General features: G+C 41.5%; 1 protein-coding gene across 3 annotated transcripts in view; it reads left to right on the top strand.

The window, feature by feature from the left end:
• The window catches only part of wb (wing blister), a 69533-nt gene that overhangs the window by 39100 nt on the left and 4071 nt on the right, over positions 1 to 26362 (top strand). For 2 of the 3 annotated variants that reach the window (XM_070995537.1, XM_017089725.4), the window contains exons 5-9: positions 21502 to 22861; positions 23002 to 23257; positions 23327 to 23723; positions 23832 to 25519; positions 25576 to 26328. In XM_070995537.1, the coding sequence (XP_070851638.1) occupies positions 21502 to 22861; positions 23002 to 23257; positions 23327 to 23723; positions 23832 to 25519; positions 25576 to 26328 (4454 nt within the window). Of the gene's footprint in view, positions 1 to 9060; positions 10157 to 21501; positions 22862 to 23001; positions 23258 to 23326; positions 23724 to 23831; positions 25520 to 25575; positions 26329 to 26362 lie in introns of those variants that run through there. The other variant, XM_017089727.4, reaches the window with a different exon arrangement.

Below are 26362 nucleotides of genomic sequence, written 5' to 3' on the forward strand. Positions count from 1 at the left end.
TGGACTTGAACCGGCTGCATTTTTATTTTTTTGCCATTTTTTATATATTTTTTTTTTATTTATTTTTCCTCAGTGCGGCGGCAATTAAAATATTGACAGTTGTGTTCATAAGAGAGGAATAATAAGTTTTGTGTGTTAGATATCAAATGCATAAAGCTTATGGCCATCATTTGTCGCGGGCCCCTGCTGTGGGTTTTTGGTTCTGAAGCTTTGGCTTGGCCAGAAACGAAAGGTTAACGCGACATGTTCATGTGACAATGTCGGGAAAACTGCCGGCACAACTGCCGGTCCGTCGAAAGTCCAGACTGTCCCGTCTGAAGCGCATAAATAACTGCGTTTGTGACATGGAATGTCTGTTTCCACCAAGTGTAAAAGGCCCAGTCGTAGGCCAGATCTCACTGCCCGCCAGTCTGGCCATGTCTGGTTCGGATTGCCGGGATTGCCGGAGTATCTCAGCCTTGGTAGCTTAGTAGCAAGGTGCGGTGCCCATATGCAGACAACCCAAAAGCTATTTGTAGCTTGTAGCTTGCTGGCTGATTATGGAAAAATTGCTAGATGTTTTCCTTGAGTCGGTTTCTTGTTAGAGTTTTCGCAGCCTCGTCTCTAGATTCTTCATCTTTTACTTTTCTCCATTGCATCATGGGGATGAAGAAGCTACTTTGAAGAATTCAGTGGGTTGCAGTCGGATACATAATATTTTGTAGGTAGATAATGGCATTTGGTTTAGATCACAGGGGATTTATAGGCAATCGCAGATGGAATCATCTCTGGTTGAAGAAAGGCTGCAAACCGAAAAAGACTGTTTAAGAACAGCAATCATATAGTAGTTTTAGTAGTTTTAAAGGATGCATTTTCAGAATAGTTATCAAAGGGCCTTTTAAAGCAACTATAGCGTCTAGTATAAATATTATGCCTACGTGTGAATTTCATTTTTCCCGGTTTCCCGATAATACTTTATAGATACCTATTTTGTTTTCGAACTTCTGTGACAGAAAATCATTCCTTCTCGCAACAAATGTTGCTATACTTCATCAACATTCTGCGCCGCTTGCAACATGATCAATACCTTCAAGCTTTTTTTCTTCTCATCGGAATAATCACTATCCAGACAACATAAAGAATCCAAAAATGTTTATAATTATTAAAATATAGATGGGTACAATTGTGGAACCCTACTTAACAACCCACAGTTAAAATAAACTACTCCAAACAGGTGAAAGATCCAGAGCTCCAAAGAGTATACCCGGCTAAGAGAATTAAAAGGGAGTATTTCTGGCGAAGAGAATGTAAAGCGCACGAAGACTGTTCGGGTTTCTCCACCGAGCGGCAAGAAAAGACCCCAACATCGTGATGGAAACTCGAAAAGTCGAATCAGTTGCAATGGGACGACGCGCGCGTTTGGATTCATGGAAATCGGCGGCGATCGCGATCGTGGGAAATTGTTAAAGCCCCCAGTGCAGAAATAAGTCCGAGGAAAAGACTTTTTTCCCCTGTATTTTGTATTTTTCGGATTTTGTGTGTTGTGTGCAGTTCTAAGGAAATGGCAAAGAGAAGAAAAATCGATTCAGCAGTAAAATGTTGACATTGATTTTCGTGAATTTCGATTGATTTCCACCGGTTCGCCGTGCACGTTTCAAAGATCAAGCCAGGCCAACAACAAACAGGGAGTTGGCTAAGAGCGATTGGACGGATTGATTGCTTGATTGATCTATTTTTGCACTTGATTTGCGACGCACGCGCCGTGAACGCGACGTGACTGGCGCTTCACTCCACCTGAAGTTGAAGTTGCAGTTGAAGTCCATGGGCCCCACCTCGTCCACTTTTCTGGCCCCCAATACCACCGATTCGCCTTTTGTCGGGGGCAATTATGTTGATTTGTGCACCGCATCGTCGATTTCCCAACGTTGATAACGAAAAATTAGCAATGCAAAGAAAGAAAATTGATTTGATGATCGCCCATCTTGGCGCGATATCGCTTGATCGTGACACGCCCACTATTTGATTATAGCAAATGTGTATGTGGTTTTAAAAAAGTGATCATTACCCAAAAAAAAATGTACAAGAATTTATTTAAGTGCCAATAAAAATATATATTATGTGAAAAAGCCTAACGAGGTGAATAATAGTGAAAATAATTTAATGTGATCTTCTATGTTGCAATATTTTGTGAAGGATACTATAACTGAGTTTCAATTACATATATTAATATGTTAAAATGTTGGAGTTAAAAACAAGCTTTGCCATTCTTTTTATACATAACTAGATTTTTATATCATGGGTTCAAATTAAAAATTGTCGTTTACTTAAAAAGATTTATTGCATTTTTCCCATATAATTTAATGTGGATATTAAAGCCACTTTAGTATTTTTTGCCATATGCAACTTCTTTTGAAGGTTCAAATTTTCGATTTAGGGTTGCTCAAGGCATTATCTTGTTATACTAGACGCCTCTGCTTTTATGGATTTACATTTGTAATCACCATCAGATGAGGTTTAATAACCAGCTAGCCAGGCTAAAGAGACAGATGACAATAAAATCTGCTTAATTAAAAGTACAAAATCAGTGAGTGGAGCGCTAATAGCCGATATGATTACGCAAAGCCACAAAGACCCATAACTCATTAGCGGACGCCCCAGAGGTCCATATTCATATTCGGTGGTAGCCCAGCCGCTGGTCTTGCAAGTGATGATTGGACTGGGACATCATGATGATTAATGGGTTGCAGTGCTGAGAGCAGTGAGCAGATTTATGGATGAACAGCGCGGACTTTCTTGTTTCTGGTTCTGGGTTCTGGGAATGCTAATAGAGTTGCAACCTGGGGCCAGGCATTTTGGCCCCCTTTATTTCCATCTCCATTTGCTCTTCGCTTTCCCTTTCCTTTCCCCGGAAACATCCACAGTAGTTGCCTTTTGTCTAAGAAACTCTATTTGCCAAGCGGAGTAAAAGTAGATAACATTTACAAGATGAGTTTTTCCATCAGTGGACTCAAAAGATACTGACTGAAGCAGTTGGTGAGTGTTTGCTTTATGATAAATGTGGAATGTGGTTCTTTAAACATAGGCTAGCCCTATGTCACATTTAAATGAGTCTAGGTCTATAATTGCAAAACCTAACGCCTGTTTATATTTACGACTGGTGACTCAAATCCAAAGGTTGGGCGCGTGTTGCCAAAAATAAAAAGAGAACGGTAGAGGGGGAAACCATAATCAAAAGGCGGTAATCCAATTAAACGGCTCAGGGTCTCAAGACCGGCTGACCCAATTAGACCCGCTCCTCGATCGATCTGGAGGATCGTCGTCGTCGTCATCGTCATCGGTTCGCATCGCATTGAACTTGAAAGCGGCGGCGCCTGGCCATTGTTTTCCTACTCGGCGGAGAGCCACAGCAAAAACAAGTTCTTAGTCCCTTAATAAAAGATCGCATCGGGTTCGATCTAACGGCCGCCCTGCAAGACTCTTGTTCGGCGTTTCAAATTGTAGATCAAAGATCAAGCAAAAACCAGAGAGAGAAACCACAAACGAAAAATGCTTAAATTGGCATACCAAACATACAGAAAGGCCTGCGGGAGTTCGAAGTTTGGGTACCCTATAATTTGGTTCTTGAGAAAAGAAGCGATCATAAATGTGATCCTCAGTTGGGTGATGAACATTTATGTACGATCACATACATTGAGAATGTGGGAGAGAGTCTTCACTACACGAAACACGAATCTTTTAGGTGCTTTAAACAAATTTTTATTGGATTCTAGAAACAACTCACAAAATTTTGCACGTTAGGTAATTTTAAAATATATATAAACCAGAAGAAAAGCATTTTGGAATTACAGTTGAAGTTTTTTCTTCAAAAACATTTTAAAATTTTTTTTTGATATAGGTTATTGGTTTCGCTGTACAAAAAACTCCCAAAAAGGCTATAAATCCCGATCGCGATTTCCTTGAGGTTTCTCTTCAAGTGATTGCTTTAAATTCCCTGATCATATCGCACTGGAATCGATCAGAGGACCTCCCACAAAAGCCAAGGCAGGCACATAAATCTTAATTGCTGATCAGTTGCGGCTATCTGACACCACACATTGTGTTTGTCCCACTCAAAGATCATCTTGTGATCTCATCAAAACCGTGCATTTGGCACATTTATATTCCAGTTTTCAATTGTTTACTCAAGTGCGGCCAGGCAGATGGCAGTTTGAAAGTTGGCATCTGGTGGTCAGTCAGTTGGGACAAGTGCAATCAAGCTGCACAAGTGCCGTGGCATATTGACTGGGTCAGTCAGCCCGTAATATGCATATGAGTGCCACTTTCTACACTCTATGGGAAAAGTCCCATGGCCCACGATGCACACGATTAATCAGATGGCCCGGCTAAAACATACACACAGGCCCTCTCGGAGGCGGCAGCCACGATCACTGATTGTTATCGAAAGAGGCATAAACTGACACAAAGTCAAAGTCAAAGTTAAACAATGCAACAGGCTTGAACTCTGGACTAGACGAACTTAGCTAACTCTCCTGAAAGGCCAGCTTTCCGATCATGCTGTGTGCGATCTTAACAATCAAGATCAATATCATGCATTTACAATGTACAAATATTGCCTTCTCTTGAGTCTCGTCTGTTGGAAGACTCTTAAACGCTGCCCTAGGGTAGAAAATGGCAAAAAACAAGTCGATGGAAATAAGTCTGTTGTGTAATGAAAGTCAAATACTCTGGATAATAATATGTAGTAATATTCCTTATATTCCTTTAAATATGATTTGTATTTAGTGTGTGATTTCATAACTTGTTATTTTGGTAATAAGGAAACTAGTTGATGTTTATTCTTGATATTAATTTTAATATTATTTTGATTTATAATGTTTTTATAACTAAATGTTCTGGTAAAACATCCATATAATCTTTATTAAACTAGTTTATATTATTTGACTAGGAAGAGAATGGAATGAATACACCTTTTCATAGTAATATTCAAAATTTCAAGCCACATGAACATTTTTAGAACACCTTCCTTCAGAGTATGCCGCATATTATGTACAAACAATCGATTGTGTTAAAGTTAGAGGAAGGAGAATGTTAAACAAATTAGCCTGAACCTAGGCCGGGCCAGGAGGAATGTGGATGAAGCAGTCATTGGCTGGCCGGAAAATGCTATAATTATGCAATTCCTCAAAGGCGCTGACGGTGGTCCCCTGCATCCTATGCACACATATACCCGTCACCCAGCTGTCTTTATCCCCACTCTCCTCGGGTTGGACCAACTCAGACATATAATCTGCAAACGATTCGCGTTTTGGGGGCCTCAGAAATTATTGACTAGCAGTCATGGGTTGAGGCCTTCAAGTAAATTGCCGTAAATCTTTATTTGTGCAGCTACTTAAAGACCGTGTCCCGTACTCCCCGAGAAACCCCAAGTCTGTTTAGAGCGCAGGAGTCGGGGCCTTAGGCTGGGGTTAACAAGCCGCCAGCGATTAAGTCATTTCTTATGTCGGTTCATTATTTCTATTTTCCTTTTTTCTTTTTTTTTTCCCCCCTACCCATTGCATGCGTAGCTACTGGGCTTGTCTACCTCCCAGTTTCGATCCCCCTGGCCAAATGCATTGCAATTTTTCTTGGTCTAAGCCCAAAATTTAATGTTACGAGTGTGTTGTGGAAACTCGTTTTGCCCAGTTGATTGCCATTGCAACTTTGTTAGTAAAACATTTCGTAGCTTTTCGCATTTATCTTGACAATGAGCGCCTGGAAAGTGTCACTCGGTTCGGCTCCTTCGAATGTGTTCTAATTAGACGTGACAATTCTACGTAATTAGGCGGCGGGTCGTCTTCACACTTGAGTGCTTTTCTAGATGGTAAAACGAGAAGGCAGAACCAAGTATCGGATTTCTACACTTTACTGATTTGGTTGTTTAGTCGAATTCGATAATGCGTATTGACACTTTTGCTCCTGTGTTTTATTCAATGGTTTACTTTATTTGGAAAGCAGATTCTAGTGTTAAAATGTATTTTTATTATTTAAAGCACTTTTAAACAAAAAGTAAAAGGGAATTTAAGATCTGTAAAGTCTTTAAAGGTTTAAACCTTTATATTTGATATAATTTTTATTTTCCTTGCTAGCGCTGGTTCATATTCTGACCATATATGGTTATAGGTAAGCCTTCCGCATTCTTTTTTAGCCAAGATTTTTCACCTGCTGGCCTGTTTGCTTTCATCCAGCCATCCATATCTTCATTAAATGTAACCCACTTATAGAATCTGTTGAACACTTCGCACATGTCCAAGTGTTCACAATTCACACCACAAAAACCCGCCAACGGGCTGGGGCCACTGGGGGAAACTCATCATTTAACGCCTTCATCTTTCCACCGCTGAAAGCAAATAGAGAAAATATGGAAAAGTGCCACGGAGTATTTGAATATTTTCCAGAGCTCAGCCACTGGAGCAACCACCCGCTGACCCGTTTGATCGGACTCTCAACTGCTGGACATGGCCACATGTTGATTCGCAGATGGAAGTGGTCTTTGGCTTCGCTTCCTTTGGTCTGCGGTTTTCCAATCTTTATTGCATAATTGCAATTGAATTGTTTATCGAGTTTCCATTTCGTTTTTCACTCCGTAAATTTGAAAATGTGTTAATGAGTTAATGTAGTGCCCCGTGGGCTACCAGAGATCAGCAAAAAATATTTACTATACTCCATGTTCCGTCATAAACCCACCTTATGAAATATTTATTTTTGTTAAAATTGTATTTCACCAGATGAGGCAACGATTAGCTCTTTTGGTTTGTTGTTGATGAGCCTAAATTATACGGAGGCTGTTCATTTCCTTTTTACTAGATTGATTTTGTAATAATGTAGGACATTCATATAAGCGTCATGACACAGCAGGTGATTAGAGAAAGGTTTTCTATAATTGAGAATGAGGTCATGGAAATGGGGCTAATATTGTTATAGCTATAATGAAGTTCTTCGATCAATTGGTTTCTGTTTTGTGATCTATCGGTTGATCATTTGAGGCCATCAATAGTGTTGATCAGCGTTAATGGTGCTTAAAATTTAGTTTATCTTTCTACATATCTTAAATCTGTAATTAGCCTAATGAAAGCAATTATATAGATTTATCTATTGTAGTTGTGCTACCCATTGACCAAATATTTTCTTAAGCCTAATCAATCCTAGAACTCATTAATTTGGTTTATAAAATTAGTGAGTTTACTTATAAAAATCTAAATGGGCAATATGGTTTGTAAACAATTTCCTTATACACTTAACACTACTTGATGTGTGATTACATTCTAAGCTATTCTTAACTTTCTTTTCATGTTATTCCTCACAAATTCCAATCCCTTCTCTTTTCCCCAACCAAGGACCAACCCATGTCAGAAATTATTGGAGTCTCTCGGCGAGACAGAGACCCCTGAACCATTCGAAAAACTGGTCGTGGCCCGCCCGTCACATTCAATTAGGTCCAATTTGAGAAATAATTATATACGCACAGAGTTCTGACATTTTTTTGAAAAATTTTACATTAATTTGGCACTAAACTGTCAGATGTGGAATGCCATGGCATTCAAATTTACCCCGAAAGGTAAACGGCCCAGGTACTCGTAAAACGGTCCAAGAGTCGAAGCTTTTGAACAAGTTTTCTTCAAATTTAATTGTAATGTGAGAAATTTAAATTAGGTAGCCAAGAGGCTGCTCAAAAAATGAACAGCAACATAAAGCCAAAAAACAAATAAAAAGCCCAGACTCTGACAATGACTAAGAGACCTCAGAAAGCGGAAGATGACCAAAGAAAACAAAAATTATGAAAAAATGTTGCTCTTTTTTCAGTGGGGTTTGTTCAGAGGAGTAGAAAAAAAAGATCAAATAACTGAAAGCCGCTAAATTTCAAAGGAAAACAAAAACTTGTTCACTTATTTGAAATTTTGTTTGCCTTTTCAACTAATTTTCCACTTGTGGATATAAAGAGTGAGATGAGGTGGCTATGGGTTCAATTTATCTATGGATTGTTCATTTCGCTATTTGTCAGTGGATATTTGATTATTTACGATCCCCTATTCATCAGTGGATTTCGGTTTGCGTCATTTGGTTTCTGGATTGGCTTTTTATAGATCAACAATACCAAACAAAATCGCCAGGCATTTTGTTGTTCACAGCTTAACTTTTTTTATATTTCGCTTTGAAAATTTATTACATCACGATTTCAAATTGGTTTCCTTTACTTCACTACATCTGTGGGTTCTTGAGTTGTTCGAATCGTTTGTAGTTTTATCTGCTCGTGTGTGTATATTCTGTATGCGAATTTGTTTGCAGCTGGGTTTCCTGGAAAATATTTATTTCATCTAGCGGATGCTTCAGTTCCCGCAACAGTATTATGGAGATCTCTCGCCGGCTCGATCCCTTTTATAATGAAGTTTTCAAATATAAGTTTATGGGATTTGCCCAGCAAATTTATGTCGTTTTCTGTGCAATATTTTTGTTTGGTTTAATGCTTCCTTATTTATGGAATAGTTTGCATGGGTCTCAAGCGACCCATTTTTGCATAGAACTCCCACTGGGATTGGGCCAAAAGTTTTCAAGCTGTTTATATATATCTTGATCTGCGGCCCCTCGAATTTATGAGCAAATAAACACCCAAGAGAGTTCTACAAATTGTAACACATTTGTTTAGAGTCTATGCTATTTTTGTGTATCTTTACTAATTAGCTTGCACACCCCACATCAACACATTTGTGAACTGCGAACTAAAACTGTGAATTACTATTTGTTTATTTACTTATTGTCAAATGTTGATTCTTTTAAATAAACATTTATCACCAGCTGATAAATTAGCTTTTGCAATGTAGCTTCAAAGTTTGTTTTCAAGGCATTTTATGAGGTGTAATACTGTTTCAAATTAAAAAAAAAAAATTCAAAAAACGGTTTTTAAGGAAAAACGTAGAATGTATTGGATTCTCTCCAAAGTATTGCAACTGTCGGTCAAAGTGAAAAATATTCAAATACAAGTAATTAAATTACTCTCTTAAAGGGTTTTACGTGAAAACGAAATATTTTCAAACCGTGTCAAACCACAATAAGCTAAACTCATTGAAAATGATTAAATACTAATTTGGAAAACTCGCTCAAAATCCGGGCAAACAAAGAAAAATGTCAGCGTCTGACAAACGAACTGTCAAGATGTCAGATGCGTCAATAAAGCCACGTAAATTACAAAAACATCTGCGGGCAGCAGCAAAGCCCCGTCGCATTATAACAACGACATTGTTGCAGCTATGCGTCTACCTATTCTGCATAACGCAAACGCTGCAGCAGCAGCAACAGCAACACCGACAGCAGCAACATGGCCAGCCCGAGGGCAACATGCTGCAGCAACATCACCAAACCAGTGTAAATAGCAGTGTAAATATCAATATAAGCAGGCAATTCAATGAAATTATCCAAACGGCAACGGCCAGTGCAATGGCCAGTAGTACCGGATCGGTTTCGGGATCGGGAGCAGTAACTTTTGCATCGGCAACGGCAGCAACAACGACCATAACTCCAGGACGTCGAAAGCTGCGTCGCAAGTTCCAGAGCCAACAACAACACCGCAATGTGACCTTGGGCAGGAGGCGAAAATTGCGTTTGCATCCCTACCACCGTCGCAATTCCACACATGCAACACGAACCACAACGGTGGCAAGTGTCTCTGCCACGGCAGCAACATTGATACCAAAGATGCCCCTGCAGCCCTTCAACTATCACACCCACCTGCACTCCAGCTTCCAGCAGCAGCAGCAACAGCAGCAACATATTGCTGGTGGGAAAATTACCCAACAGCAGCAACAGCAACAGCAGCAACAAGTGCATGTTGTTTCCGTAACACCGCACCCGCTCCAGAGGCAACAGCCTGGATTTGCCTTAGTGCCAGCAACCTACTATCAGCAACACCAACAGCAGCAGCAGCAGCAACGAACATTGCTGGGCAACCTTACCCAGCAGCAACAGCAGCAGCAGCAGCAACATCTCCTCCTACAACCTGGCCCAAACATTTTGGTCTACAGCAACTTGGGCCCAATACCACCCTGTCCGCCGGGCCTGCTTTCCGGCTCGGGAATGCCGGTCTATACGCAACAGCAGCACTTTATACCGCTGCGATCCACAACGACCCCTCGGCCCCGGCAACTTGGTAAGCAAATCCTCGCGAGGCTCAGGCGATTCCTTGGTCAATTATTTGTCCTCAACCCCTGGGGGAGATATGCAGAGAGAGGCCAAAAAGGTGTTAATTACGCTAATAAAAGCCGCATTCACAGCAGTTTATGGCATTTAATGTGGTTAAATGGATGCCAAGTCCGCGCGACTGGCGCCTTCATTGCCTTCATCGCCTTGTCCAAGTCGTGGTCCAATAATTACCCCCAGCGGCGGTGCGCATAGAAAGCCCGCCTAATTGGTCAAAGCAATTGACTTCAATTTTGCGGCAGCCGCAACAGCGGGATTTGAAAGGTGTCAGAGAGGATTGCTATTAAGCTGTAAAGATGCGGTACCAGTTTCATTTCGAACCAAGGGAATACTTTAATTAAGTTATCCAAGTCATTTACGACGGGCATTAAAGTCGAGCTTAGCCAAAAAGATGTTATCGCTTTTGATATGAAAAAGTATTTACAAAAATTATAAACAAGTAGTGTTTCTATTTTCAGCCCATTAATTTTTCATCACTTTTCAAATGCAAGTACACAGTATGATTAATAAATCCTATTAGAAAATACTATCAACGGCTTGTCAAACATTTTCCTTATCATTAACAACTGTCAATATTTCAAATGTATACACAAATATTTTGATTACAAGTTGTTTTTCTCACTTGGCTGTTGTTAATGGTCAAGTATTGAGCAAGTCTGTGCTTCGAATCAGTTGACAGGCTCTCCACTAAATGAATATATGAAGTAGTTGGCTTTAAAAAAAAGATTTTAAAACTCGTTCAAGAAATAGATTTTGCAAATGCAGGTGGTTGAGAGATGAAGAAGAAAAATCAATTGAGAAAATTATAAGTTGCTAGCCCGCATTTATTTTTATTGATTTTCTCTTCCCAATTGATTTTTGTTTTATTTTTTTTTGGCTTATGCAACGCACTCACTCAACAAATTTGCAAGCAAATCATATTACACACACTTTAAAATGCATAAAATCTGTAAGTTGGTGTGGTTAAATGTTTTGCGAAAACTTTTAAAGCCAGCTACCGCGCGAATTGATAGATTGTCCCTGGTGGTGGACGCACATTTGGCGCCTGCCTGGTCGGCCTGGCGTTCAATTAGCATTTTGGATAGGAGAGGCATCATGGCATCATGGCATCCCAGGTCCAGACATGGCCCCAAACCAGCACGAATCTGGCATTATGTGTATCGAAGCGGAGGAAAACAGTCGCTTGAGCGAGCCAGTTGTGGCCGCCTTTAGGCCATTTTTGGTTATTGGTGTGTAAAGTGGCGCCCAGCAGGAGGCTCTGATGACATTCTCCCCGTTTTTTGATCCGATGCCAAACGGGGCTTGTTCCAATTGCCTTTGGATCGCCAAAACATCTGAATTCACAGAGGACAGATGCCCCAGCCAACTATGCAAATTTTCAACTTGCATGTGAATTGAGGGTTCATCAATTATTCCATCGGTTATGAATGATTTATTTAAGCTTTGAATGCCATGAAGCTGATACAGATTAATCAATCAACTGGTATTATATTGGTTAAATATATTGCATTTTATTGACCTCCTCTTTGGGCTGAGCAAATTTGTGATTGGTTTGAATAAATTTATTATCGAAACATAATTTATAATAGTAGCCATAGTTTAAGACAGTTTGTTTTATTAATATTATTTATGTGATTTTTTAGGCTTAAAGTAACTTAAAAAAATGGTGAAAAATCTGACAGGAAACAGAGAAGTAAAGTATCCGTCCAAACGAACCGAACAAGCCTTACTTGGACAAAATCCTTGGAAAGATTGATTTTATTTCATTTATTTTAGCTTTGCAATGTTAGTCCGGTAACAGCTTTGCGCCTGAATTTTGAATTTCAGTATTGATTAACGTAGTTATGTTCATTTTATTTCCCTAGGCAGTGTTGTGAAAATAGTTTTAAAATATTATTTTGTAAACTAGTGAACATAATTTGTAATTTGTTTAGCTTTAAGATCTTGAAAAACCCGACAGTTAAGAAAAAGAGAGCTTTAATAAATACTAAAATTTAGATATGGTCTGTTATATATTCCACATAAACGGGAACGTTTAACTTATACGACCAGAACACCCAGACTCCCCGTGGAGGAATGAAAACCGCATCAGAATCTCACATAGTCATTAACATAAAGGCATGAGCGAGCAAACAAAGTTAAAACAAAACAAAAATCAACTGGCTGGTTAGCAGCAGCAAATATTGACATTTCCAGAGTCTTAGATCTTCTAGCGCGACTCAAAAGTCAGAAAGACTGCGATGGAAATTGGGGGACAGACTGAAACACCTACATACATCGCAGGAGATCGTGGAACTGGCCAAGTCAAGTCTTACCGCACACACGACATGTCGCGGGCAAAAAGGCGATTTTTTAATTACAATGAAACGTGCCACACAAAGCAAACAAACAATGCGCTCGCTAATTGCACATAAAGCCCAAAATCACAGACAAAAAAAAAAAACCACCAAAAAACATAAACAGAAAACAGGAAAAAACAAAGAAAAATCGAGGGGTGGCCAGGGAAAGAGGTTAGTTTCGGAGCTAGAGAAATACTGTAACAAAACTTGTTGTTAGCAAAGCAAATGGACGGATAAACAAACCCTAACAACAAACAAGCAAATGAGACGAATGACAAATGCAAGTGTCAATCTTGTCGGCTCAAACGCAATTTCAGCTCGACATTAAGCTGCCTTTGCTCACAAACTTTGAAGCCTACGGCAGTTGAATTTGTTGAAATTTATGGATTAAAGTTCAATTGGTCGAGGGCCATTTGTTTGTGAGTGGTACCTGAACCTTAGTGTTGTGAAACCCGAGATTGGAAACCATTTTACTTACTCTATTTACAAAAATGTGACTGGTTCAAAAAATCCCACGAAACTTGATTAATTACCAAAAACTTTGCCTCCCACAATCAGTTCTCATAGCTATTCCAAAAAGCAAAATATTTATAAATCCTAAATGGCAAAATGCCAAGTTCAACAGCCTCAGACAAAAATAATTTAAAATTTTATCTCACAGCATTCATCTAACTCATAAAAAACATTAGTTCCCATATTTTTGGGTAGCCAGCTTCTGGGTGTTAAAAACATTGAAGCAAAATATTACGGCAGTTTCGGACATTTTTACTTAACCGATTGCACGCCTGATAGTATTTATTATTCAATTTTCATTAAATCTGATTATGGGAACTTGTTTCATGCTTTTTTTGGCCGCCTTGCCAACGGCTGAGTAAATCGAAAAAATGCAGGCAAATTATTTTTCTGACGCTTAAATTAAGCATTAATTTTGCAACGGCAAAGGCTCTCATAAATATCTCAGCGAAAATGCTTATAAAGGTGTTGCAACAGCGGAAAATAAAATCGAAAATATAAATTTAAATGCTTTTAACTATTTAAAGCTTGATTTATCGTAAAATGTTAAATACATGTCTAATTAGTGAACTATACAAAGAGTGAAAAGACAATAAATCAATTTCCAGTTAAAAGCTAGATTACAGACCGGAAATACGAAACCCAGGGCAGCTGCCTTTTGTGGTTTCTCAGACGGGAATCGAGGTTAATCAGAGAGAAAATTAAAAAGTGGCATGGGTAAATTTCACTATTTAATCTTTTCATGGGGCACCTCAGTTTAAAAATGTAGTTTACGAGTTCAAAAGTCTGTGGAGTATTACCAGACTTTAGCTTAAAGTCACGTTTTTCATATTTATTTGGCAATTTCGGTTGGAAAACAAATCTCCCACAACGTGTGCCAGGTTGTCTGAGGTCAGAAACGACAGACCAGGTCCAAAAAACCAAAAAAAAAACCGAATAACCAACGGAGAAATCCCGCAGTATCAACACTCCTGCCTTGGCGCCTCTTCGGTCGCTTTGATCTATGCACTTCAAATGATTTTGTTGCCGATGCCGTTTCAGTATCTGAATCTGTATCTGTATCTGTCTGTGCCTCTGTTATTGTTTGTGCCGATGCGTAAACAACGAAGCGTCGGTTTAAATGATACGGCAACTTTTTCTCCCATCTGAAGCAGGCAAGAAGTTGGCACACAACATGTGCTTGAGTTTGCTGAAAACCAACCCAGAGGGAACTACAGGGAGATTCACCATATATGATGGACGAGGGGAGTTTTAGGGAGGCTAAAACTCCGAGAAAGTGAGAGTCTGTGGAAATCTGGAGACTGAAGGCGACATGTGCCCATCAAAATGGGTCTCAGGATGGCTTAAAGAGTATTAAAACTATTTAAATCTTTTCTTACATTAAAGAAACGTATTTACAACTTTAAAAGAAAATTATAACAAATTTTTAAGGTCTTGTTGGCAGAACAGAAAATGTTATTATTATATTGGGGTTTCGCCATATTTGTGCTTAAATTCCTAGACTTAAAAATTATACGCAAGACCTAACTTCCGACCTAATTGTCTCAAGGTATTTCCCCCACCCTTCCAATTCTGACCTCAATCAACTTTGGTTACCGCTTCTAATGGCATGAAACGAATTTGCGCGCTTAATTAAGCAATTCCAATTAAAATCAAAGATATTTCACTTGGATTACGCCCACCAAAGCGGCAACACCCACAAACACCAAAAAGAAAAAAATGAGGCATAAAAGGAGAACTGAAACCGAAAATCACATGTGTATTACTCCCAATAGACTTGTGTACTTTCGCCTATCAAAAGCTAAACGCAGTCAAAAGTTTAGCGTACTCAAATTGCATTTCCTGTCACTTGGTCGAGATCGCTTGACTGCTCCTGCCCCGAATTGGCCCCTTCTGCTCCTGCTCCCACTCCTGCCCCTCATCCATGCCCCATCCTCCTGCCCAGAGCTCTGGAAATGGGTGTGTTCACGTCTCTACGGTGTCCGGATCTCTGGGTTGCCTGGCTGTCTGGGGCGGTTCGCATGGGCACATGGGACATGCAAAGTTACCTGTATGTCAGCCCCAGTATGTGGGAGTGTCCATAGGCGTGTGTGTTTCCACAGGCCGGCGAAACAGCATCAGATTCAACTTCAACACCAACACCAAAACCGGCATTAAACTGAGGCCAGTTACTGTTACATGACACACGGTGTCAAAATATGAACAGTAATCCAAACGATACAAAACATATTTGCAGAAAACTATTAAATAGCCTTGCTTGAGATTAGGTACCCTTATATTATTTTTTGGTATGTCATTTCTGGCAGGATAAAAACACAAACCATCTATTGCAATGTGTAATGAAGTACACATTTCCCTTTTTTATTTTTAACAAATAATTTTAGAGTGGTTCTTTTTTTTAAAACATTATTAAAAAAAAAAAAGAGGTGGTGCTCTCAATATTTAAATTATTTAGAGATAGCCAATGGTAAATTTAAAGAACATCCAAATTTGTATTGCTTAAAACAATCTAAAAACAATCTTAAATTTTACTTCAAAAAAATATCTAACTTTATAATTACATATTTTATAAACGACCATTATTTATTTTTTATAACTATACATTTTAAAAACGACCGTCATTTGTTTTTTATGCGTCAATTTAAAGAAACTACTTACATTTTAAAAACGACCATCATTTGTGTTTTATGCATCTATTTAAAGAAACTACTTACTCACCGTAACCAAAGCAAGCGAACAATGGTTAACATTTCGAACATTAATACAATCTTTTTAATTACACAACTTTGACAAAGAGGTTTCCGCCCCTTCCAAAAACCAGTAATCAAAAAAGACTGTGTCTACATAAATGTGTTTTTTGGCTAATTGCAGTTGGATTTTAATTACAACTGGGCTGCACTTTCGGCTATTTTTAATTAACTTTTAAGGCCCGCACTTGAAACACCCTCATACGGAAGGCCTGTCGAACTAATCCCTATCTTTATTAGTCACATGTATCTCTAATTTTAAAAGCAATAGCCATCAAATACATAAGCCGCACTGAAAGTCCAGACACCTTTGTGGGAACTGTGTGGCTAAATTGAAAATGCTGCTGGCTAAAACTAAAAAAAAATACTCGATAGCGTGCCAAATTCATTGAATGTACGAGGACCTAGTTTTATTTTGATCAGAGGAGTCCAAGGGGCGGCAAATAGTTTTGTTAATTGAAATAAAATTCAATTTGACGTTTTTATGGCATGTGGAGATAGTTCGGCTAAATACGTGAGAAGCGGTTGGAGCAGATGCGAATTGCAAATCTGGAGTGTGAAAGTTGTTAGAAAGAGGCAACCATTCGAATCGCTTCTTTACGATTCATTTACGATGTGCGATTGAAAAACACCCCGGGAAATCTGGAACTCATATTCATTGATGTTTAATCGCTTTTCTTATTTATTCATCGTTATCGCTTAATCCTTACGGCCTCGTATTTCTGTCTTCCGATAAAGTTTAAATGTAGGACTACCTAACAGTCCGATAAATGTTTATTTCATTTTAACGCCTTTTTTATTTTTTACTCAAGCTGCACCAGCTGCATTTATTTTTTGCGGTCATGAGGGGGTCTTAAGACAAGTGGCAAGTGGCCATAACATTTATGCGCTTGTACATATTTAATCCCCATATGCAAATTTGCATATGCGGGCACAATTTTTCATACCATAAACTTTGGTATTACCCACATGTAGGTTTTCCTCTGCTCACACTTGAGATTTTGCAATCCAACAAAATGTAGAGGCGGTCGTCAATCCGAAATGCTGTGACCTTTGCCAATGCTTGTCAAACTATACGCCGCATGATAGATTTGAGTTACCTCAAATGAATGGCACATTAATTTGCATTTAAATGTGCCAAAAATATTTCTCGCCATTTTCAGCATGTCATTGACTAATGAGCAAGCCGCCGAAAATATTGTAAATTACAAGCAGCAAAAACGAAAACGTTTTTGCAACTGCAGGAAACATAAATAACAATTCCCAGACGAAATGGATTGCAGTGGTGGTTTCGCTATAGGCACAGCAGCACCAACTTGGATATGAAAAATATGAAAAACATTTTGCAAATGTCACATTCGCATGGCTATGGAAACCGATCTGCGAGCCAAATTTAAGGCACACCCCCCTTGGAAGCACCAATTTGAGATATATATTTTAGTTTGCATCAGGCGTTGGCGGCTTTTCTTCAGGGTATACAAGAAAAATTGATTATTATTGGCGAAAATACTTGGTTCAGATTTGAGTTTATTTTTACGTTTGTGTAAAATTCAAGTAAAGACATAATTTAGAATTTTAAAAATAGTATTTTTCAAACATATATATAAGAGCATATTAATTTCGGCTTTGTCACCATTTTTATTTTTAGCTGTGCGTGTCAATTTATGCACATTAGTTTTGAGTTAAAAATTCAAATCTGCTTTCGGCACATCATTTGAAGTGTCTTCGGTTGGAAATGCTAGCAAATTATTTGCGCAAACACTTTGCAATCGTGCGCCTCAAGTGATTTTATTTATTTTGTTTCGATTTATTGCTCTTTCTGTCGGTAGTTTGTAAAGATTTTTGGTTGCCAATTTTTGACTAGACGATTGTTTATATGGAAATGATAAAATAATGCTTGAAGTGAGCAATTATGAATTTTTAGCTTCCACATGGTTAAAATATGGCTTACAGCTTTTTGAAATTCTTAACAAAAACATTTTATTGCAAGAACAATATCAAAACCTTTTAGTATCATTTAACTTTGAAGATTTATTATCCTTTCTTCCGCTACTTTGATCGATCCGCAAAAATATATTTTTTTAATGAAGCAATAAGACTTTGAAGAAACCAATTTTGAATACATTTTTATATCTCGATCAATAAAACTTCCGTTTCCGTTCATTTGGCTAAACGATATAATAATCACACTTGCCAGCCGCAATAATCTGCAACACGATTTCCCCCATCTGGCCAACTGAATTCGCAATGAAGTCAACAAAGCCAACACGGCTCAGATATTTATAAATTGCATACGCGATCGGGCCTAATGTGGCCACTTTAATAGACGCCGCCACTTATCGGGCGCCGCTGATCCAAACACCAAGAGCCAGACACTCGGAAACCATTTATTATAACAAACAAAATGCTATAATTAATTTTTTCTATTATTTTCTCAAATACACCCCGTCATTACCGAGAAGTTGGTGGCCAGAACGTGAGGAGTCAAACCCAATTTCCTGGCCAACTTAATACTCGATTAATTTACGACGGGCACGAAAACAATTGAGTTGGAGGCTGAGCGGCTGGGACTGGGACTATTATGACGTGCCGGGCCGAGTTCGATCAAAGAAAGCATAAATAATGTCCCGACAGCCGGTCCGTTCCGCCGAGGAGTAGAACTGGTTCGGGATTTAGTTGGTGGCCCGTACCGAAAATTTATGCAAACGGGTTAATTAACTAAGGCTAAAAAAGAGCAGGAAAAAATCGACGAAATTCGGAACGGCTGTTAGGAGGCAGACTTCAGCCGGGTGGTCCTCCCCCATCCCACACTCCAATTACTCTCTCCTTCGTTTTAAATGTGGGTCAACAGTGGGCGGCTAACAAGCCAAACAAAAGCCAACTAACCGCATTTGTATCCATCATTTTCGACAGTTTAAATGTCATTTTATATATATAGAAGTCGTCGGCAAGTCAGTCAGTTGGTCAGTGAGTCAATCATTCAATTGAATGCTATTCATTCACTCATTCGACTCATTCGTTCATTGATTCACTTATTTATGCAGTCAGTCAGCCAGCGTGTTGCCAACAGATTTTATCGCAGTTGCCTACAGACGCTTAATTGCGGCTTGATTACTTGTGGAAATATCGAAATTCAATCTTTAATTCGATCTTTTATTGATATGCTCTTTTGGGAAACTGGGAAATTCAGCCGTATTTACTAGTATTTAATTACTAACATATATTGTATATCTTAATTATGTGTTGAATTTGGAAATACTTCAAGACTTCCCACTTTTAAATTCATTTTGTATTTGGTTTCTTGTTCCTCATGCGTTGATATAAGATTAATGATAATTGATTGCCATCCATCAGTGATTTTTTATAACTTTTCATTGCTAGCATGCATTGCGCATACGCAATGGTGTCCTAGAGTGCAGTGAGCTTAGCCATAAATCATTGAATCAATATTTTGTCGTGTCGAGTGTAACATAAGGTATGTTGCCCGCAAAACACGTGCTCCAAATTGAAGCTCAACAAGTGAGCTTAGAGCTCTTGCATTTTTCTGCAATTCGTCCACTCTTTTATTTTTGGTAGCGCTCAAAAGCAAGAGACTTTGCAATTAAACTGTCAATTCACTGGTATTTTCAGAATTTTTAGTATTTGATTGTTAATTTATTGCAATGCATTTGATTTGTGACCGCGTTGAATGACCAGACAGCTTGGTTATTGGTAGTCGCATTGTGTATACGCCATGTTGTGCAGTGGAAATGACAAGCCCCAAGGCCGCAATCGAAGTGAGACTAATGGTTGTAGCTTGATTTGGTGCTTAGAAGATTAGATACGTACAAAAAGTAAAAAAAGGGTTAAGTCTTAATCATCCGAAAATTTTTCATGCCATTCCCAGCAGACAAGGCAAATGGCAATCTATCAATCCCCAACTATACCGCCCATGCAAATGTGAAGTGGAACCCTAAATTTTACGCACATTCAAGTCGAAGACCGTTAAACGAACGGAAGTACTCTTAAGACGGCCCACACTCGAGATCCCTGACCACCGGACCAGTCTGGCGATCGGCAGCCAGAAAAGCGAGATATAACTGAAGGGGAAAAACAAAAACAGAAAACAAACAAAACGTGCTCATTAATAAAAAATCAAAGAAAACAAAATTGTCAATAAAACCAAAGGCCCGAGAGAGAGACTAACAACCTAACGACCAGAAGAAACAGACTCAAGACCCACGCAATAAATCTCCAGTGGGTGTGCAAGTGACTCTCAAACTGTTGTGGCATGACAAACGCATTTTCAACTAAAGCAGCAGGCATAAGGCCAAAAACGATCGAGGAGCAGGCGAAGAGTCGTGATTCTCATTGTAAACTTTAATGACATCATTTGCCCAGGCGAAACATCTGAATGGCGTCAGTTGATTGAACTTTTTATTGGTGGCTCCGTCTGAAGGAGTCGACTCGTAGGCCTTTCTCTCGCCACTCATTTCATTCATGAAAATGCAAATCCCCCGAACGAACCGAGCTGCCAAGCACTTGACAGCTGCACTATAGTCAGTCTTGAGTCTTCAAGTCCCAGCCATATGCCAAGTGCCTTAAGGCGCAGCTTCCTTCTCCCCCCCGCCCCAAAAAAAAAAATCTTCGGAGACTACGAAGTAGCTTTGGAGTGGATCTACTATCACCTATCCTATCGTGTCGCGTGCTAAGCTTGTTCATATTTCCATACTTACATTTGGGATACCCTAGGATTGGTAAAAGTCAGTTGCCGATCAGCATTGCACAAAACATTTTATCTATTTATTTCAAAAGACCTAACCAAAAACATCATAGCATACCTTATCGATATCCTTGTTTTTGATTAAGTTAATATAAAACTCTTTATCATATGATCATATCATATATTATCATATATTATAATTTACTTTCTTAAGTCATTGAGTCATTACTTAGGTAGTTTTTAAAGTAAAGTTTCCATTTCTCATTAGTATTTTATGAAAATAGAGCAGTGAATCGTCGTCTTTTCCGAATTCCAATTCTCATCCAATTTTGCATGCACTTTTTGCCCATATTTTAGCTTTATTTTTTCTGTACAGATCGTGCAATCAATTTGAAAAGTGTTTTTGCGTTGGTTTTACCGGATTTATGAATGAATTTATTTTCGTATATACCTCCTGCCTGTCCACATACTCATGTGCTTGGCAGACTTGTCTGGCTTGTTCCGACGTCGTCGTCTCCCACAGTTTTTTTTTTCGGGGTCCAACGTCCGCTGGTCCGTCGTCGCATTTGTCGTTTGTCGCCCGAATAGGAAACCCAATGCAAATGTGGGCGGATTTTGAGGCGCTGCCTACGCGCAACCCACAAACCCACCAACTGGCTAGCGGGTCTGGTGGGTCTAGTGGTTCGATCTAGTGGGTCTCCGCGCACCACTTGGTGGCTGTTTAGGTGCAGTTAGCTGGCTGCCACTGACAATGACGTAGTTGTGGCCCAGTAACCCAAGACGGGGAAAGCTCACAGGAACGGGATTAATTGGTACTGTCCAACATCGATATTGATTCATTGATTGTATCTCTATTTAAAGAAATAACTTACTAAGAATATTGATTATATCGAAAAAATCCTAACTAAATATGGAATTTTAGTGGAACTTAATATATTTAAGTTTATATAACCTGTAACTCTAAATAACAATAAATGTATCTTTTTTCTTTCAGAATGTCACTGCAGCAGTGTGGGATCTCTATCTTCGGATTGTGACAAGCGAACTGGACAATGCGCCTGCCTGGAAAATGTCACTGGAAGGAGGTGCGACAAGTGTCGAGCGGGTCATTGGAACCTCACCGCGGGTGAGGGATGCCGGGATTGTCGCTGCGATCCGCATGGATCCCGGGGACATGAGTGCAATCCGTGGACGGGTCAGTGCGACTGCAAGATCGGGGTTGGAGGTCAGCACTGCAACGAGTGCACGGAGGGCTTCTTTGGCTTCAGCACCGAAGGTTGCCAGCGATGCTCGGCATGCAGGTCAGAGGGTCAGGTGTGCGATCCGCACAATGGCCGCTGCATCTGCCCCAAGTTCACCCGCGGCCTGGGATGTGGACAATGTGTTCCGGGCACCTGGGGCTGGCAGGCACGCCGGGGTTGCCGCGAATGTGAGTGCGATCACATCGGCTCCATTGGTCAGCAGTGTGCCACCAGCGATGGACAGTGCCAGTGCCGAGAGGGTTACGCGGGCAGGAACTGCGACACCTGCTCCGTGGGTTACTTTGGCTATCCGGAGTGCCGGCGTTGTGGCTGCGATCCAGAGGGCTCCTTTACGCAATCAGATGGTTCCATTGCCTGTGACTCGAATGGTCAGTGTCCCTGCAAGTCCCTAGTGGTGGGTCTCAAATGTGACACCTGCATGCAAAGCACCTTTGGACTATCGGCCCTCAATCCCGAAGGCTGCACCCGCTGCTTCTGCTTCGGGCGATCCGGCGAATGTGAGCAGAGTGATCTGTCCTGGGGTCACATCCGGATGGCCGAGTCCAGGAATCTCAGCATCCAGCAGATAAGACCGCAGAACGTACCCAGCACGGATTACGAGTACATAGTGGTGGTCCAGATGGAGGGCAGTGGTTTTCACCGAGAGGATGCAGAGATCCAGCGCATGAATGATCTGAGCTTAGTGCCCAAATCCACGGGTAATGTCTCCATCGGAGCATATGGACATTTTTACCACCCACTCTACTTCCAACTGCCACCGCAGTTCTACGGAGATCGGACCAGCAGCTATGGTGGCTTTCTCTACTTCACTCTGATCACCGAGGGTGCCCACAAGCCATTGGAGCGAAATGTTTTGGGTCAGTACCCACTGGTTCAATTGCACGCCCATTCCAAATTATTGCTGGACTTCTACGAATACGAGGAGTTCGAGTACTCCTTGAATGTGACCCACCGCGTACCACTGCATGAGTCCTTCTGGAAGTACCACCACACCAGTCAGGCCGTGGATCGGAACACTCTGATGGCCGCCCTCCAGAACATTCGGCACATCTTCATCCGAGCTTTTGCATTTGCCGATTTTCATGAAGTTGTGTGAGTATATTTTGACCCTCTGTACCTTATTTAAAAATTTAAAAAATATGTAAAGGTTTAATAATGATTATTCTTGATCAAAGTTTTCGACGTAAAGAAAAGGTTTCCCCAATTCTTAAACCTTTGTTTTTATTTTTCAGCCTCCAGAATGTACACATGGATGCGGCAATCTATATAAAGGGTTCCACCAATCTAATAGCCAAGGGAGTGGAACGTTGTAAATGTCCCAAGCGCTTTGCTGGACTGTCTTGCCAGGATCCGGGCAGATCCTTCTACAGGTGGCGCAACACCACCGTGGTGGAGAGCGTATTCATTGAGGATCTGATAGGAAGATCAGCTCCCTGTCATTGCAATGGCCGCAGCAGTGATTGCGATCGGGAAACTGGAATATGTCAGGTAACTGAAACTTTTAGTACTGTGTACACTGAACAAAATTGAACATCTCGCAAATGTCTTTCTTCGCAGAACTGTCGGGCCAATAGTGGCGGTGATCACTGTAATCAATGTGCTGAGGGCTTCTACGGTGATCCCAACTCGCCACACGGCTGTCAGGCCTGTCCGTGTCCGGAGACCAACAGGAACTTTGCCCGGGGCTGCAATGTCTGGAATGGAGAAGTCAGTTGTGTCTGCAAGCCGGGGTACACAGGAAGATTGTGTGAGCGGTGCCAAGCAGGATATTTCGGAGATCCGATGAGGTATCCAAACACTACTTGCCAGCCATGCAACTGCCATCCGGATGGCATCCGAGCCGAGGGCTGCGATTCAGAGACAGGAAGATGCTACTGTAGAGAGGGAGTCACAGGACTGAAGTGCGACAAGTGTCAGGCGGAACGGTTCCATCTGGTGGATAACGGATGCAGGAGTAAGTCAATGTGCCAAGTCGATCTAACAAATATTAAAAAAAAAATATATCAAAAATAATATGTCTCTATTTTGATAATACATTTAAATGTATCTTTCTTATCGACAGTTTGCGACAATTGCACCCTTCTTCTCCTGGACTATGTAGAACTGGTGGGTCATAAGCTGCGTCGCGGAATGCACAACATGGATCTGACCGGAATTCCGGCGCCTTATCGAAAACTATCACAATACGAAAGTGCCTACGATGACTGGAATGAACGCCACAGAGACTTTAGCCAGGCCAAGAGGCGTCTTCAGGATTACGATTCCGCCGACATCCTCAAGCTCGAGGCGCATGCCGAAAATCTAAAGTTCCAGTCCCGCAAAGTAGTGGCTACCATAGGAAAACGGGAGTTTGCCGTCAAATCGATGCAAGAGGATGCTGTGGCCCAACAGCACATTGTGGGCTCAATCCGCGAGGAGATCCATCAAACCTTGTCGGATTTGCGAGGTTACGGAAAGAGTTCCCATCATCTGAGCCTGCCGACGGCTCTGAAGCAGGCCCGTTTCTATCTCCAGGCCATTCGTGAGCACGACCAAATGGTCCAAGGAATCCGCAGCACGAATGACTGCGCCTGGCGGCACTTTTACGCCATGGGTAATGCCTCGGATGCGGCCTTCGACGAGAGTGCCCGCTTGGAGATGCTCTGGAGGGATTTGAATCAGACGAATCATCGGGTGGTGGACATGCGACTGCAAGTTGATCGCGTTCAGGAGGTGGAGAGCGAAGCGGAGGATGTCCTGGAGCATGTACGCAATTTAAGTGTCTATGTGGGTGAATCTCACCAGGAGCTGAATGACCTAAACCAGCGGATAACCGAACACCTCGATCCTGGCTATCTGGAGCAGGGCGAGGGATTGGTGAGGCTGACACTCCAGCGGCAAATCCTACTGAATGGGCATCTCAACCAGCTGGATGGATCACGGTTGGTACTAAATACCACTCTGGGTGTTAAGTCCGAGCAGCAGCGGGAGGTTCGCAAGCACTGGCTTCCCAAGGCGGAGAAACATGCCAATCACCTGCTGGCACGATCCAATGAGTACGCCCGCCAGTTCCAGCCCACCAGGAATGGTGCCCGCATAGCCATGCTGGCCAGCTCGGCACACAGTAATATAACTAAGGCTATCAACGATGCTCGACAAGCTTCGATTTTGGCAAAGGTGAGGGTGTATGAGGCCCAACGAACTCTCTATCCCACCGATGGCAGCTCCATGATAGTTCGAGCCCAGCATTCGCTGGACAGATCACGACAACTCCAGCAAGAAGCCCTCAAACAGATGCATAAATCCAATGTGCTGAAGGACAAACTGCATCGGCAGGAGCAGCAGGTGGAGGGCATTAAGGCCACCATATACGATTCCGGCCACCGCACAAACAATATATCCGGACAACTACAGGGTCTGTCCGAGGGTTCAGCCCGTCGGCAGGCCAAGGAGGGCCTGGAACTGGCCGAACGGACGGGGGAACAAATGCGAGCCGAACTGCGACTGGCCAAGGAAATGCAGGAGTCCATACAGAGCATGCGGAATTCGTTCTCCAATCTGGAACCCGACTGGGAAATCAAACTGGGCATGGCCCAGGAGAACATATCGCTGACCCAGACCAACCTGCGGCTGGCCAACGTATCCCTGAGCTACCTGGAGCAGCAGGCCGAGAAGGAGCAGCAGGTGTTCGAAGTCTGGAACAACAGCATGGCCCAGCAACTGCAGCACCTCAGAGATCAGATTGCCAAGGCCAGGCATGCGGCAGAAGCGGTAATACGATCATACTTTCCATTTTGTAATATATTTAAAAAGGAACCCTCTTACAGATCGATGTCTCCCTGGAGTCCCTGGGCCCGAAATGCAGTCGTTCCTACCTACCAGCTTCGTATGGCTTGAGCACCTCGAACAAGCTACGCATGAGCTTTGCACTATCGAATCACCTCGAGAGTTCTCCACTGATCCAATTGGTGAGCAGCGAGGGACGTCACATTACACTGGAGCTTTACAAACGTCGAGTGCGCCTGGTGTGGAATCTTGGAGGCACAACGGCCACCGTCACACATCCCATGGTGGTGCAGACGCGGGATCCCAAGTATGATGACGCCTGGTACCATGTGGAGGCCAATAGGACTCTCAATTTGGGCAGTCTAATGGTGCGTCGGATGAACAACTACGGTGAGCTGACTCCGGCCAATCCGGTGACCATAACAGGATCAACGGACACAGAACACACACGTTTCTATCAGTCTCGAAACGATCGCATATCGCTGGGCGGTTTCGCATCCAAGGATTTGCAATTCACACCGGGACTCAATGTGGTGGTGCACCAGGTGGAGGTGGACAACAAGCCGCTGGGTCTGTGGAACTTCGTGACCAGCGAGGGCAGTTGCGGGGGATCCATGATTGGGGCTAAGGAGTCGTCCGCCTCATCCACTGCTCGACATTTTAATGGACTGGGCTATGCCCAGCTGATGAAGACCCGGCCGCGACCCACTCGCAAGAATCTGTTCTCTGTGCAGATGACCTTCCGTACGCTGGACGAGAATGCCTTGCTCTTCCTGGCGGTTGATGACAAGAACGTAAGTGTATCCCACTAATTTATTATGTTTGAAT

The sequence above is a fragment of the Drosophila suzukii genome, chromosome 2L (genome assembly GCF_043229965.1).
Source record: "Drosophila suzukii chromosome 2L, CBGP_Dsuzu_IsoJpt1.0, whole genome shotgun sequence".
Classification (NCBI taxonomy): Eukaryota; Metazoa; Arthropoda; class Insecta; order Diptera; family Drosophilidae; genus Drosophila; species Drosophila suzukii.